At 52.9% G+C, this 11,437-nt stretch overlaps 1 protein-coding gene across 1 annotated transcript in view; it reads left to right on the top strand.

The window, feature by feature from the left end:
• Window positions 1-2,181, top strand: part of ATG14 (autophagy related 14) — a 29,550-nt gene extending 27,369 nt beyond the window's left edge. Inside the window, exon 11 of the mRNA XM_015412092.1 lies at window positions 1,614-2,181. Coding sequence (XP_015267578.1) covers window positions 1,614-1,920 — 307 coding nt within the window. The 3' untranslated portion in view covers window positions 1,921-2,181. The remainder of the gene's footprint in view (window positions 1-1,613) is intronic.
• The last annotated feature ends 9,256 nt before the right edge of the window (window positions 2,182-11,437 follow it).

Here is an 11,437-nt window from a genome sequence, read left to right as displayed (position 1 = left end):
CCGCCAAGGAAGTCCAGGGTTGCTACGCAGAGGCAGGCGATGGCAAAACCACCCCTGTTTCTCTCTGTTGCCCTGTCCTGGATGGCCCAGGTTAGCTGGATCTGGTCAGATCTCGGAAGCTAAGCAGGGCCGGCCCTGGTTAGTACTTGGATGGGGGACCACCAAAGAGTCCAGGGTTGCTACGCAGAGGCAAAAGGACCTCTTGTTTCCCCAGACTAGCCTAATATTGTCACGTTTCGGAAGCTGAGCAGGGCCAGCTCTGGTGAGTACTCGGATGGGAGTCCACCAAGGAAGTCCAGGGTTGCTACGCAGAGGCAGTCAAGGGCAAAACCCCCTCTTGCGTTATGTAAGCTGCCCTGAGCCTGCTTCGGCGGGGAGGGGAAGGTATGAATCAAATAAATAAATAAATATTGTTTTCCCAGAGTAGCCTGATGTTGTCATGTTCTGGTAGCTAAGCAGGGTCTGCCCTGGTGAGTACTTGGATGGGAGACCACCGAGGAAGTCCAAGGTTGCTACGCAGAGGCAGGAAATGGGCAAGCCGCCTCTTGTTTCCCCAGACTAGGCTGATGTTGTCGTGTTCTGGTAGCTAAGCAGGCTCAGCCCTGGTGAGTACTTGGATGGGAGACCGCCAAGGAAGTCCAGGGTTGCTACGCAGAGGCAGGCGATGGCAAAACCACCTCTTGTTTCCCCAGACTAGGCTGATGTTGTCGTGTTCTGGTAGCTAAGCAGGGTCTGCCCTGGCGAGTACTTGGATGGGAGACCACCGAGGAAGTCCAAGGTTGCTACGCAGAGGCAGGCGATGGCATAACCACCTCTTGTTTCCCCAGACTAGGCTGATGTTGTCGTGTTCTGGTAGCTAAGCAGGGTCTGCCCTGGTGAGTACCTGGATGGGAGACCGCCGAGGAAGTCCAGGGTTGCTACGCAGAGGCAAGAAATGGGCAAGGCACCTCTTGTTTCCCCAGACTAGGCTGATGTTGTCGTGTTCTGGTAGCTAAGCAGGCTCAGCCCTCGTTAGTACTTGGATGGGAGACCACCGAGGAAGTCCAGGGTTGCTACGCAGAGGCAGGCGATGGCAAAACCACCTCTTGTTTCCCCAGACTAGGCTGATGTTGTCGTGTTCTGGTAGCTAAGCAGGGTCTGCCCTGGCTAGTACTTGGATGGGAGACCACCAAGGAAGTCCAGGGTTGCTACGCAGAGGCAGGAAATGGGCAAGCCACCTCTTGTTTCCCCAAACTAGGCTGATGTTGTCGTGTTTTGGAAGCTAAGCAGGCTCAGCCCTCGTTAGTACTTGGATGGGAGACCACCGAGGAAGTCCAGGGTTGCTATGCAGAGGCAGGCGATGGCAAAACGACCTCTGCTCATTTCTTGCCTTGAAAACCCTACGGGGGTCCCCATGAGTCAGTGGTGACTGGAATGTGGATATGACTACGAACCAAAAAGGGCTAAGCTAAACCATATATATAAAAGTACAAATCTTTATTAAGGTGTTCACCTTGATGGAGTGACACACATTCAGACCTACAAAATCGCTGTTACCATATATATGGTTTAGCTTAGCCCTTTTTGGTTCGTACACAGAGGGGTCTGATTCAGTCCCGTCTTTCCACTCGTAGGTCCGGGCCGTTCGAGATCAGCGCCGACCTGGAGGACTCTATGGAGTTCGTCGACCCCAGTGGCGCCGGCGAAACGGACGAGAGCGGCGACGAGCATGTCAGCGACGAGGAGACGGACCTGGGGACGGACTGGGAGAACCTGCCCAGCCCCCGCTTCTGCGACATCCCCTCCCAGCCCGTGGAGATGCTCCAGAGCCAGAGCACGCAGGCCTCGCAGCCGGTCGCCAGCAGCAGCGCTGGCGGCATGATCTCCTCAGCGGCGGCCTCCGTGACCTCGTGGTTCAAGGCGTACACCGGACACCGCTAGGAAAGGGTCCGACCTCGGGGGGGGGGGTCGTTCCCCACCGCCCACCGCCGTCACTGTAGTAAAACATGACCTGTTCGGTTTTAAGTAGTGCCTGGAACAAAAAAAAGGGGGGGGGGGTCAAACTTTCGGACAGCGTAAACCCGAGGGACGCTTTCCGTTCGCCCGAGCCGACTGTCGGCAAACATTTCGGAAGCCTCTCCCGACAGTGTGTTTCGGAGGCCGGGAACAGAACTCAGCACCTCGGGGTGTTCGTCTGTCTTGCCGAGGAGAATCCTGTCTGTGATCTTGTTTTTATTTTTATTATTATTATTTTAGTTTATGCTTTCTAAAGAAAGAAGCAGGCTCGAGGGGGTATGAGTGACCTGGCAGTCAACAGAAGTAGAAGGACAGAGAGAGATCCATGAGAGAACAGGGCTGGACAGTCCCGTTTGCATACTGTAGCCGGTTCCCATTTGATCAGTCCCTGACTGGGTTTTTTGGGGGGGTTCTTTGTTTCTAAAGTCTCTCTCGCTCGCTCGCTCTTTCAATGCACACGAGTTTCACAGCACAAAGGCTCATTTCCAGCATCGGCAGGTGGGCGAGGAGCGTGCAAATCTCCTGTTTTTAATGTGATTTCTAATCTGCATTTGCCATAATTTTTAATACAGAAAAGAATCATGCTTCTTGAAAACCAATAAGATCCCCCCCCCCCTTTTGGGGAGAAAAAAAGAGCGGTAGGTACTGCTGGATCTTTTGGGGGGTGCGAGCGCCATAGTTAATAGCGGGTTTGTTTAACCGCCTTTTGCATCGAGCTGCCCAGAATCCCAGACGTCTTGCACGTGCTCTCGGACACCAAAGAGCCTGCAACGCAGGATCCGGCTCCTCCCGAGCAGTCCCACCGCTCGCAACGCGGCACCTTGCACGGAAAGGAGCGGCCATTCTTTTGCGGTTCGTCGTTGTCGTGCGGGATAGCTGTATCACGGTGACAGTCGCGGGGACCCATTTTGAACCTTCGGACAGAACCTCGAGGGAACCTGTCCCCTCGAAGCACGGCCGGGCAGCTTCCTGCCTGCTGCGCCGCCCCCCACTGGTTCATCGGCCTGCCGTCTTTGTTTTCCAAACGAGTGGCACATTTACAGTGGTGTTGCGGGGGCCGGCTTTGCCTTTGAATGACGGGACGGTTTCTCTTTGCCCACTCCTCTTCATCAGATTCAAGCTCTGGCTTGTGTGTTTGCCAAATGGTTTGGTTCACGCCCTCCCCAAAGGTGAGCTGGTCCCCGACGGTGAAGGAGGCGCACTTCCATCCACCTCCACCACGTGTCCAGTGTCTGTTGAACTGGCGTGGCCTGTCGAAGTCCATATGCCTGGTACCAGGCGTTCCCATCAAACAAGGAGGAGAGGGACGGACCACATGGTTCAGATGTAGGCATGTGTGCATGGATGAATGGAACGTGGCCCATCTTAGGGGGTTTTGGGGGGGAAGGAGGATTGCGGCAGGTATCCTCTCCGTCGCCACTTGCTGAAAGCATGGGCCGCACTGGAGCTGGTCACCGGCTCGCATCCAAGCAGAGAATCCTCCCTCTCCGCGGATCCCAAAGAACAACAGCTTTGCGTTCCGGTCCAAGGAAGGGGACCGACCGTTTGTACCCTCCCGCCAGTGTGGCCGATGCCTGCCCTTCCCTTTCTTCGATGGAGCGTGGTGTCGGCGTAAACCGTTAGTTGTGCGCCTGCAGATGGGGGGGAGCCAGACACCAACACGGCTCTCTCTCCCCTCCTTCCTTCACCCCTGCCCGGGACTCCACACCAGAGGGCGCTCTTGAGATGCTTCTCTGCCTGCTGCGGGGGCAGATCCCGGCTTCCTGCAAGGCATGCGACGGCCCCAACGACGCCCCAAAGCCCCGTGTCAAAAATATTACTACCCTCTGTGTTGCCTATGCAGAGTGCTTTTGCCACGGGGTGGGGGGTGGGGATCACAGGCAAAGAAAAAGGCGCGTCCTTCCCTGGGAGGGGACCGTACCCTCGTGCCGTCGCTAAACGTTGGGGATTGGCTCTTTCGGAGCCCGGATTGATTTCTTCTCATTTCTGTTCATTGTTCCCCCAACTAGGTAGGTGGATGGAAGCGCTTACATGAGGAGGAGTGCAATTTCTGTATTTTTCTTCTGTTGGGAGTTGGGGCGAGGGTTCCCTTCTGCGCGCTTCTGTTGCTTTATACCAAAGATCTTTCTCATTCTGTGTTTTGATTGAAAACCTATCAGGGGTGGTTTTTCAGCCGGTGGTCTCTCCTTCAGAGCAGCCCCGGCGGAGAGATCCTGTCTGCCCCTGGGCAGGCTCCTGTTGTGGTCCCATCCGGTTCACGAAGGGCTGGGAGAAACCAGGATTGGGTGGAAATCGGGTCTTGCCCCCAAAGCACGGAGTTCTCTCTTAAATCTCTCCCAGGCTTCCAAATGTAACGTGGGGAATGGTTCTTTGGCGAAAGGCACTTTATAAGTTGCATGTGAGATGGGCGATTTGAACCCAGGGCTCAACGGCTGCTGGGGGGGGGGAAGGGTCGTTCCTTCTCGCTGACTTTTTGAGCTCCCCACAAAGACACGCCCAGGGCCTCTCCTTTATAAATATTCTTGTGTCTTTCCCCCTTCCCCTCCCCTTCTTTGTGTCTTCCCCATCGCTGTTTATTTATGTCTCTTAAAACCACCCTCGACACACGTGCAAGAAACCCGTTTCCAGTTCGCCCCGAAGAGTCGGGGCAAATCTCGGCTAAGCCACGAACCTCGTCACTGTTGGGTTTTCCTGATTTATTCCCCCCCCCCAGACGACGCCTCTGCAATACTGTAGCATCCGTTCAAAGCCTACAGAGACACCCCGAGAGTTGTAATAATTTGGGGTGCCGACGACCCCCCCCTTTCGAGTTGTTTTTCTTTTGTAACGATAGTTTTACTTATTTGTGTTTTTTTAAGAAGGGGTTTTTATTGTGTATATATCTGGGAAAACCTGGGAGCTTGTGTCCAAAACTTCAGTGCAATTGAGATGAGTGGATCTGTTCAGCGTGTTGGGGGAGGGAGGGGGACCCTTCCTGTTAGTGGAGATTGCGGTTGAATGTTCTTTCGAGTGATCGTATTGCGAAGCCACGGAGGCCGAACTGCGCACTCGAGGGCTGAGATCCTTGAACGTGCCTGGCGGCGTGTGTGAAACGAAGGGGCTTGACTCTCTGAAAAGGAGGGACTTCTCTTTCCATCCACCCCAAATCCCCAAGGCCCCCTTTCAAAGGTTTTTCGGCTGTGGTGTGCCACTGTCAGAACTAGTAGGGTTGTAACACCGACGTGCGTGCGTGTGTGTGTTTTCTAAAAAAAATTATTGTATTGCCGCAATAAATCTTTAACAGGAGTTTTTCTAAGGTTGGCTGGCTTGATTCTTTTTCATTATTCCGGAAGGATGATACAGGGTGATTCCGCACTAGACCCCAAAATCCTGGTTCAACCCTGTTCCCGAATGTACACTCTACACTCGAGTTCACCCCTGTAATTACCTCAGGGTGTTTTGTTCCCGCATTACAGTGAGGTCACCCCCGTTTTGCCCCACAATTGTCCCGGGATAGACGGATGCTGTTATCACCAGGGATGAACGCAAGGTATGGTGTCGCGAGTTGAAGCCTGATATAAAACCAAGGATATGAGATCCAAGTGCAGAAAGGATCGTAGCGATCCATCCTTCTCAAAAGATCTCGTTTTTAAAATCCGATGAGAGACATGAACATGTGTAGAAGAAGAGGAGGAGATTGGATTTATCCCCCGCCCTTCACTACCCAAAGGGGTCTCAGAGCGGCTTACGAACTCCTTTCCCTTCCCCTCCCCACCACAGACACCCTGTGAGGTAGAAGAAGAAGAAGAGGAGATTGGATTCATGCCCCGCCCTTCACTACCCAAAGGGGTCTCAGAGCGGCTTACGAACTCCTTTCCCTTCCCCTCCCCACCACAGACACCCTGTGAGGTAGAAGAAGAAGAAGAGGAGATTGGATTCATGCCCCGCCCTTCACTACCCAAAGGGGTCTCAGAGCGGCTTACGAACTCCTTTCCCTTCCCCTCCCCACCACAGACACCCTGTGAGGTAGAAGAAGAAGAAGAGGAGATTGGATTCATGCCCCGCCCTTCACTACCCAAAGGGGTCTCAGAGCGGCTTACGAACTCCTTTCCCTTCCCCTCCCCACCACAGACACCCTGTGAGGTGGGTGGAGCTGAGAGAGCTCTTGACAGAAACTGCTCTTTTTCAAGAACAGCTCTTATCAGAACTATGGCTTGCCCAAGGTCATCCAGCCAGGTGCAAGTGGAGGAGTGGGGAATCAAACCCGGTTCTCCCAGTTTAGAGTCCGCGCCCTTAACCACTACACCAGACTGGAATGTGACAAACATTCCTGACCTGGATGGCCCCGGGCTACCCCAGCCCTGCCGGGTCTCGGAAGCTAAGCAGGGTCAGCCCTGGCTGGTATTTGGATGGGAGCAGGGCTCATTTCATAGAAAAAGAGGTGCAGGAGCTCATTAACATAACTCATTTGCATATGCCACAACCCTGACATCACCAGAAGTGTGTCAGAAGGCAACACCCACCGCTCAGGCTCCACTGGACTCTTTTGGATTGCTAGCTATTGGGGGGGGGGAATGTGCAGATCTGTCCTCGCAGAGGAGGGAGAGCTTGTACCTGAATAAAACTTGGGTTTTAAAGATGCCACTGGACTGTTTTGGACCGGGGGGGGGGGCTCTGCAGCTTACCTGGCTGCTTCTTGCTCTGACTGAGGGCTGCTGGGAGCAGGGGGCTGGGCTTGTTGCATGTGCCCGCCCCCTGGGCTCTTTACTGCCGGAGCTCCGCTCCTGTGCGCTCCTGCAGGAAATGGCCCCTGGATGGGAGACCACCAAGGGAGTCCAGGGTTTGCTATGCAGAGGCAGGAGATGAGAAACCGCTTGCGTCTCTTCCTTGTCTTCTAAACCTTATGAGCCCCGCCGTGTCAGCTACAACTGACTGCAACTTGATGGTACTTTCCACCCGCTGGCCTGGACGCTCCGACCTCGAGCAGCTAAGTAGGGTCACAGTCCCGGTTAGTATCTGGATGGAAGACCATCAAGGAAGTCCAGGATTGCTACGCAGAGGCACGGAAGCACAAACCCCGTCTCTGCCTTGGAAGTCCTAAAGGTGGTGCCATAAGTTGGCTGCGAATTGATGGCACTCCCCACCACCAATGTCTTAACATCGTCACGGACATCCCTAAGACGAACCAGTTTAGGGTTCCCCACCCTCGTATAAAGTCCCAAATTCGCTCTTTGTTAACCATAGAAAAGAGCAAGAGTCCAGGAGCCACCTTAAAGAGTAACAAAACTGGTGGCAGTGGAGGAGCTTTCGTGAGTCGCTGTATCTGAAGAAGTGAGCAGTAAGTGCCTACCCCCCGCCCCCGGCACAAATGTTGTCAGTCTTTAAGATGCTGCTGGACTCTTGCTCTTTTCTACCGCTACAGACAGACTTAACGCGGCCACCCGTCTTAATCTGTCTCCGCGGAAGGCATCCCATTTAGCCGAACAGAATGGAGATCCATCGACCTTGTAAAGAATCACTCCACTCTCCAAGATAGAAGGACAGACGGACTCGCATTCTAGCTGGATCTACAGAAGTGAGCCGTGACTCACGGAAGCTCCTCCCCTGCCACAGACTTCGTTAGTCTTCAGGGTGCTCCCGGGCTCTTGCTCTTTTCTGCTGCTACGTCTTGATCGATCTCCATGGAAGGGAGTTGCGGCTCACAAAAACTCATCCCCTGCCAAATACCTTAATAGTCTTTAGGGTGCTGCTGGGCTCTTGTTCTTTTTCTGTCGCTAGACAGACATGGCCGCCCATCTCGATCTTCAATACCCGGTCCTCTTAGAGTTCCGATTCCTTTTGCTAAGGGCAGCTGGGCAAAGTTGGGGGGGGGGGAGAACGTAAAGGTACTGTCAGTCCTGTAAACCCAACCCTTTCATTGCCTGTCCATTTGGTGTCGTGGTTTGGAGCGCGGACTCTGATCTAGGGGAACCGGGTTTGATTCCCCACTCCTCCACTTGCAGCTGCTGGATGACCTTGGGCAAGCAGTCGTTCTGATAAGAGCTGTTCTCTCAAGGACAGTTCTGGAAAGGGCTCTCTCAGCCCCGCCTCCCTCACAGGGTGTCTGTTGTGGGGAGGGGAAAGGAGTTTGTAAACCGCTCTGAGACTCCGAGTGAAAGGCGGGGTATAGATCCAATCTCCTCTTCTAATTTGGGAGAACCGGGTTTGATTCCCCACTCCTCCACATGCAGCTGCTGGTGTGACCTTGGGTCAGTCACAAGTTCTCTCAAGGGCAGTTCTCAAAGGAGCTCTCTCAGCCCCACCTGCCTTACAGGGTGTCTGTTGTGGGGAAGGGAAAGGAGGAGGATTGGATTTATACCCTGCCCTTCACTACCCAAGGGAGTCTCAGAGCGGCTTACAAACTCCTTTCCCTTCCCCTCCCCACAACAGACACCCTGTGAGGCAGGTGGGGCTGAGAGAGCTCTTGACAGAAACTGCTCTTTTTCAAAGACAGCTCTTATCAGCAAGGTCATCCAGCCAGTTGCAAGTGGAAGAGTGGGGAATCAAACCCGGTTTTCTCAGATTAGAGTCCGCACACTTAACCACTACACCAAACTGGCTCACCAAACTGGCACCAAACTCCTTTCCCTTCCCCTCCCCACAACAGACACCCCGTGAGGTAGGTGGGGCTGAGAGAGCTCTGGCAGAAACTGCTCTTTTTCAAAAACAGCTGTGCCTGCCAGAACTATGGCTTGCCCAAGGTCACACCAGCAGGTGCAAGCGGAGGAGTGGGGAATCAAACCCGGTTCTCCCAGATTAGAGTCTGCGCACTTAACCACTACACCAAACTGGCTCTTAAGGAGATTGTAAGCCGCTCTGAGAGATTCCTTCGGGTAGGGGAGGGCAGAGTATCCAATCTCCTCTTCTTCACTTGGAACTCAGGACAGCAAAGTGCTACATCTTCGCCACAACCCACTGAAGTCGGCTACGCTGAGCGAAGCTACCCCAAAACACTTTGCAACCACTGTTAATCACAAGGAAAGGTGGGATATGAATTTTAATAAATAAACTAAGAATGCTTTTAACCTGTGGCTGACGTTGTATCCACTTTCACCAGGCTTCGTTTTCAGCCAGGCCTCTTAAAGAACTGACCGACTGAAGAACTGAATAATTATTTGATATTAAATCCCAAGCCAGAGAGCTGAGAGACTTGTCCAAACCCACACAAAGAGGCAAGTACCTTCTTGGAGAGAAGCCTGCTTATTTTACGGAGGTCTTTCCATATTGCCTGTAAGAGCCAGCATGGTGTAGTAGTTAAGAGCCGGCGGACTTTTATCTGGAGAGCCGGGTTTGATTCCCCACTCCTCCTCCACGTGAAGCCTGCTGAGTGACCTTGGGCCAGTCACAGTTTCTGTCAGAATTCATGAAGCTGCCTTCTACTGAATCAGACCTTTGGTCCATCGAAGTCGGTATTAGTTGTTGTGGATTTTCCGGGCTGTATGGCCGTGGTCTTGGCATTGTGGTGCCTGATGTTTCGCCAACAGCTGTGACTGGCATCCTCAGAGGTATAACACCGAAAGATGGCGTACTCTCTGTGTCAAAGTAAGAAGAAACAGCAGGCACCACAATGCCAAGGCCACGGCCACACAGCCCGGAAAATATACAACTAATGAACTCTGGCCGTGAAAACCTTCATGAAAGCCTTTGAGAACATAAAGTCAGTATTGCCTACTCAGACTGGCAGCGTTTCTCTGGCATCTCAGGCAGAGGTCTTTCCCTTCGTCTACTGCCAGTTCCTTGTAACTGGAGATGCCGGGGATTGAACCTGGGCCCTTCTGTATGCCAAGCAAATACTCTACCACTGAGTCACAGCCTCTCTCTGATCCCATTCCTCACCTAACTCACAAGGTGTCTGTTGTGGGGAGAGGAAGGGAAAGGCGATTGTGAGCTGCCTTGAGACTCAAGGCAGAGGAAAGTGGTATAAAAACCTGCTCTTCATCTTTCTAAGTTTCTAAGTTTCACTGACATGCAGAGATCTTGTGGTGTTTGGTGACTGCCGGTGTGGTTCATAACCTGAATAGCCCAAGCTAACCCAATCTTGTCAAATCTCAGAAGCTAAGCCTTGGTTAGTACTTTTGTTGGAAGACCACCAAGGAAGTCCAGGGTTGCTTTGTCTCTGCCCTCACCTGGATGGCCCAAGCTGGCCTGATCTTGTCAGATCTCAGAAGCCCAGCAGGGTCGGCCCTGGTTAGTACTTGGGTGGGAGACCACCAAGGAAGTCCAGGGTTGCTACGCAGAGGCAGGCAATGACAAACCAGCTCTGAGCATCTCATCTCATGAGGGGTTGCCACTAGGGATGTGCATTCGGTTCGTCTTTCAGGCTGCTGCAACCCTTTCAGGCTGCTGCGGGCCGATTCAGATTCTCTGATCTGAATCGGCTTGCTGCCGAATTGCCGCCGAATTTCGGCGGCAATTTGGCCCCACTATAAAGAATGGAGGGGATGGGGGCAACCTGTTTGGGGGCCCGTAGAATTGGACCCCATGGTCCAATATTCTTGAGACTTGGTGGGTACCTTGGGGAGAGGCCCCAGCAGCCACCCTGCAAGTTTGGAGCCTCTCCCTCAAACCCCCTCTCCTCCAGCCCCCAGAATATATGCTATGTTTTCGGTATTGACTTCAATGGCCCATAGGATACAATGGGGCCGAAATTGACATTCGGCTGGCCAAAACACTCCAGAAACCGCTCCTACTGCCAAAATTGACATGCGGGAGTTCTTTCTGCTGGCTGAAATTGATTCTGCCCAATTTGGCCGAATCCGAATTGGGCCAATTTTTTTTTTTTTTTTGCACACTCCTAGTTGCCACAAGTCAGCTTTGACTTGTGGCACACAGTTGTCATGCCCTGACCTAGATGGCCACACTAGCCTGATCTTGGAAGCTAAGCAGGATCAGCCAAGAAAGTCCAGGGTTGCTACGCAGAAGCAGGCAATGGCAAACCACCTCTGAACGCCTCCTTCCTTGAAAACCTTACGGGGTGGCCACAAGTCAGCTGTGACTTTACACACACACACACACACACACTGTGAGGTTCACAGTGGGGGGAAATCACTGTGAGAAAGCTCTCTGCATTTTTCTACATGCGTACCACTTTTCTGTTGAATTTTCCCCATTTCCCCAGAAGTTTATTGCGAAGATTGGTTATCGGGTGGATTCTGTCAGATGCTGGCTTTTGTATCCAACCAATATTTCCTTAGCAACCTGAAGGGGGGGGACTGGTTAGTTACACACTTAGTAACGGCAGTAACTGTGGTGTCCAGAGGCAACATAAATTTCCTGCATTGTGCAGGAGGTTGGACTAGATGACCCTGTAGGTCCCTTCCAGCTCTATGATTCTGTGAAAAGCATGGGAAGGGTGACGTGTTTGGGCTGTAAATGGTGGCTTCATCATAATGCATAAAGTCTAGACAAGCAGTGGGTGCCAAAC

The sequence above is a fragment of the Gekko japonicus genome, unplaced genomic scaffold (assembly GCF_001447785.1).
Source record: "Gekko japonicus isolate JY-2015 unplaced genomic scaffold, Gekko_japonicus_V1.1 scaffold1515, whole genome shotgun sequence".
Lineage (NCBI taxonomy): Eukaryota > Metazoa > Chordata > Lepidosauria > Squamata > Gekkonidae > Gekko > Gekko japonicus.
Note: the sequence above shows the minus strand (reverse complement) of the source record. Positions and strands in the feature narration are given on the sequence as shown.